General features: G+C 38.6%; 1 protein-coding gene across 1 annotated transcript in view; it reads left to right on the top strand.

Moving 5' to 3' along the window:
* LOC120227556 (olfactory receptor 2L5-like) overlaps positions 1-521 on the top strand; it is a 4,362-nt gene extending 3,841 nt beyond the window's left edge. The window contains exon 2 of the mRNA XM_039225643.1: positions 6-521. Coding sequence (XP_039081574.1) covers positions 6-521 — 516 coding nt within the window. The remainder of the gene's footprint in view (positions 1-5) is intronic.
* Positions 522-4,947: the final 4,426 nt, after the last annotated feature.

The following is a 4,947-nucleotide window of genomic DNA, read 5'->3' as shown; positions in this document are numbered from 1 at the left end:
GTGTGTTGATGATAACAGGGTCTTGGATAATGGGCTCAATCAACTCCTGTGCCCACACTGTGTATGCCCTCCATATCCCTTATTGTCGATCCAGGACCATCAACCATTTCTTCTGTGATGTCCCGGCCATGTTGACTCTGGCCTGCATGGACACCTGGGTCTATGAGTACACAGTGTTTGTCAGCACAACCCTCTTCCTTGTGTTTCCTTTCATTGGCATTGCATGTTCCTATGGCCGAGTTCTCCTTGCCATCTGCCGTATGCACTCAACAGAAGGGAGGAAGAAGGCCTATTCGACCTGCAGCACCCACCTCACTGTGGTGACTTTATATTATGTACCCTTTGCTTACACTTATCTACGCCCAAGATCGCTGAGATCTCCAACAGAGGACAAGGTTCTGGCTGTCTTCTACACCATCCTGACTCCTATGTTCAACCCTATCATTTACAGCCTGAGAAACAAGGAGGTGATGGGGGCCCTGAGAAGAATGGTTCAGATAATCTGCCATTTGAAAATGTAGACAAAGCTTTTTGCATATGCACCCAAGACTTGGGTATAAGTTCCTTTGTCAGTGTACAGTAATTATATAAAATGTCATTTTATTATTGGAGGATGCAGACTAGAATCACAAGATAATCACACACGTCTCATTTCTGAGAGATGAAATTGTCTCTCAAATATATATGTAATTATAATCCTTCTCTCTTTTTTATATTTGTGGTGTTTTTCCTCATGAATTTCATGTGCACTCATTTTTTGCTAACATATTTTCAGAGAAAATGGTTCTTTTTCACATGGAAATTAAAATGGAAACTGTTTTACTGAAGTTGTCACTCAGCATAACAATTCTACTATTTTAAAATTATTTTCTGGGGCGCCTGGGTGGCTTAGTCGGTTAAGCATCCGACTTTCGCTCAGGTCATGATCTCGCGGTTCGTGGGTTCCAGCCCCGTGTCGGGCTCTGTGCTGACTGCCAGCTCAGAGCCTGGAGCCTGTTTCAGTCTGTGACTCCCTCTCTCTCTGACCCTCCCCTGCTCACACTGTCTCTCTCTCTGTCTCCTAGAAATAAATTAAAAATAAAATAAAATAAAATAAAATTATTTTCTAAAATATGTAAAGAGGAATATAAACATTTCTTGAATGACTAGATCTAATTAGTCAGAAACTTTTGTTCTTTTCATTGTAGAGAAAAACACTTATCTGTGTGTTGCTAATTTTTTTCACTGTGGGCTATTTTTGCTTTAGAAAGATACTTCTCTGAGGTTCTCCAAAGTCCTCTGTGTTGTATTCACAGACAATGATTTTTTTTTTTTTTTTGTTATTAATCTGTCTGATATTCACAGGTCTAAGTCTCAGGTTCATATTCTTTGAGTCAGTCATGCCTTCCTAACATTTCTTATATTAGAGTCTTAGAGTTTGCTCTGTGGTTAACAGCTGTGGAGATGAATTTAAATCTTTTGAGACAGGGCACCTGGGTGGCTCAGTCAGTTAAGTGACTTAGGTTCAGGTCATGATGTTACATATCACGAGTTCAAGCCCTGTATTGGGCTGGACTTGGACGTCCAGAGACATGGTGTGGATTCTGTTAGGACATGGTATTTCAGGGCTAACAGCAGACCTAGGGCCCCAATTTCCTCCATTATCCACTGCCTGAAATAGATAAGGAGTCTATATTGGGCATCCTTATTCGATTCCACATTCTTCAGATTACTTCCAATGATAACCACTGGGAAAAAATGCAGACATTCCCATCATATCTTTTTCCACAGTTTGCATGATAAGATTCCCTTTCTACTCACTCTTTTTACTTTTCTCCAAGCTGGCCTCATGAATGTGTGATCTGTGTGCTTGCACAGGGGCCCACACTCCCAAAGGCTACTTGCTTGGCTTAATGCTCTGTGTTTGCCAGTTGAACTCTTTATAATTTTACATGTGGGTGTACATGTGAGCAGAGGAGCTATGCTGGGTGGCAGCACTGGCATGTGATTGCTGCACATTAGCAACACCTGCACAGGTGGGCTCAGCAGCATGCACTCGGAGTAATAAGCCTGGCTTCTTCATATGAACACACACATCTGTGTTCAGGGCACGTAGGACCCCAAGGCGTAGCTCTGCTAGGACTGGGGCCAGACTGCTGACAGTGATGACAGTAGCAACTGCAGAGGCAGCAACAAAGGTAGAGGGTCCACTTCCAGGAGACAGAGGAGCTCTGCCTGGCAGTAGCAGTGGCTCATGGTGTGGCAAGGGCTGACTTTCACTTCCATCCCAAAGCCCATCCTGTGTCATTGGTAAAATCACTGTCTTTCCTGAGTGTGTGAACAGGAAATGGTATGGAGCTTTAGTAGTAGTAGGAATCTTTGTCAGGGAAATACCACAGGTAATGTACACACATTGCAATTGCAATGAAACATATTGGGAAGTTAGAGAGTCAAAAATTACTTTTAGAAACTTCTGCAACATGGCAAAGAAAATTCCCAGAGGTTTAGAAATAGAAATAAAACTTAACAGTGTTAAAAATATTTAAAAGTTAATATGAAATAGTATTGATGAAAATAATAAAATTCCATATCAAATTTCAGACCCACCGCAAAAAAAAGAGATAACAGCAATTTACATTGTAATTGAAGATACAGTGATAAAATGAATAAATGGGTATTGGAAACATGATGTGACTTCCAGTATCTTTTACAAAGTTCACAGATTACCAGAAAATTGAAAGGTTCATTAAAATGACATTTATTAAATGTATATGTAAAAGCAAATTCAGATTTATTGATTGGTTGAAATTGATTTATTAGAGAACTTCTTCACTGGAAAAAAAAAAAAGGTCTGAAGAAACATCAACTCTACATGTACTAAAATTTATGTTTGGAAATAATGTATCAGAAGTTCAGTCCACTGTTGTCACTACCTATAAATACTCCAAACCCTTCCAGTAACATAAGCATAATGAGTCTTCTCAAATTAAAAATCATCAAAATTAATGGCAACCTTGCATTTGCCACCAGTAACTAACAGCACTTTCAATTATATGGATAGAAAAATGAAGTTCCTAAAGTCATAAATTTTGATAAAATCTATTTGAAGAAAAAAATGAGGCAAAAATTATTTCCAATGAAGACATCACAGAACAATGTATTACTATTTATTATATTTTAAATTATGATAAAAATAAGGACGCCCAGGTGGCTCAGTCACTTAAGTGTCCGACTTCGTCTCAGGTGAAGATCTAGCATTTGGTGAGTTGGAGCCCCGCGTTGGGCTCTGTGCTGACAGCGCAGAGCCTGGAGCCTGCTTCAGATTCTGTGTCTCCTTTGCTCTCTGCCCTTTCCCTGCTCACACTCTCTCTCTGTCTCTCAAAAATAAAGAAACATTAAATATTGAAAAAATGAAAATAAAATTGTGATAAAATACTGTTGGTCATATGTATTGCATTTGATAGATAAGAAATTAATTTTGAAGAAAAAAATCTTTATATTTAAGCATAAAGGATGGGGCGCCTTCCTGCTTTTTAAACAAGACGCCTCATATTTTTGTATTATAGCCATAAATTATGCAAGTTATGGCCTACCTCCTCTCTGTCAAACCTGGGAAAGTAAAGAGCGTTCTTCACTTACCACTGTTGAGTAGTGTTAGCACTCTACTTGAACAGGAAGTTCACTTGAGCTTAATTTTTTTTTAAATTAATAGTGGGACCTGTTTAGAAAAGTGATTTATCAATGGTTAGAATTGGTGTGTAGAAGAGATATTTTCCCAACCTATTTCAGTAAAACGTTGAAGTGTAGTGAATGGAAAATAAAATAACTTATGAAAGGCATGATATAATACAAGGATAGCAGAGGCTACTGAGTATGTGATAAGTGTGCGGTGTGGTTATGGAAATGTCCTCGAAATTCCTAATTCCTAATAGCTACACTCAACTTGTGACCCACTCAGATTACTAGTAACCTCAATATTTCTTGATCTCTTATGGCACATCCATGTTTTTATACTTGATCTTGAAGAATACCTGAGATGAAATCACCTTCCTAGGTTTAATTTTCATAAAAGGAGCATAAATTTGTTACAGTTTATTCAGAATGGTCTAGGAATTTAGAATCCCTGATGAAATCTCACCTAAATCTTTCTAAAACCAAGTTAGCCTACAGTGGAAAAAAAGTAACATACACAGATAAGTTACGAGGTTAAAATGAGAAGAAAAAAAAAGGTTTCTGACTTTAATTAGATCTAGACATTCAGTAGAACTGTTATGCTGAATGAAAACTTCAGTTAAACAGTTTTAATTTTTATTTCCACATGAAAAAGAACCATTTTCATTCAGGGCTTATTAACAAAACATGAGTGCATTTGAAATTCATCAGGAAAAGCACCATAAAGATAAAACAGAGGTTTATAATTACATCTATATTTGAGAGACAATTTTGTCCAGACATGAGTAATTTTCTTGTGATTCTAGCCCTTATGCTCCAGTAATGAAATAGTATTTTATATTACTGTACACAGATGAAGGGACGTATACCTAAATATTGGGTGCATATGCAAAAAGCTTTGTCTACGTTTTCAGAAAGAGATTATCTGAACCATTCTTCTCAGGGCCCCCATCACCTCCTTGTTTCTCAGGCTGTAAATGATAGGGTTGAACATTGGAGTCAGGATGGTGTAGAAGACAGCCAGAACCTTGTCCTCTGTTGGAGATCTCAGCGATCTTGGGCGTAGATAAGTGTAAGCAAAGGGTACATAATATAAAGTCACCACAGTGAGGTGGGTGCTGCAGGTCGAATAGGCCTTCTTCCTCCCTTCTGTTGAGTGCATACGGCAGATGGCAAGGAGAACTCGGCCATAGGAACATGCAATGCCAATGAAAGGAAACACAAGGAAGAGGGTTGTGCTGACAAACACTGTGTACTCATAGACCCAGGTGTCCATGCAGGCCAGAGTCAACATGG

The sequence above is a fragment of the Hyaena hyaena genome, unplaced genomic scaffold, assembly GCF_003009895.1.
Source record: "Hyaena hyaena isolate Hyena2069 unplaced genomic scaffold, ASM300989v1 scaffold_2615, whole genome shotgun sequence".
Classification (NCBI taxonomy): Eukaryota; Metazoa; Chordata; class Mammalia; order Carnivora; family Hyaenidae; genus Hyaena; species Hyaena hyaena.
The sequence above is the reverse complement of the archived record's forward strand: the minus strand, read 5'-3'. Positions and strand labels throughout refer to the sequence as shown.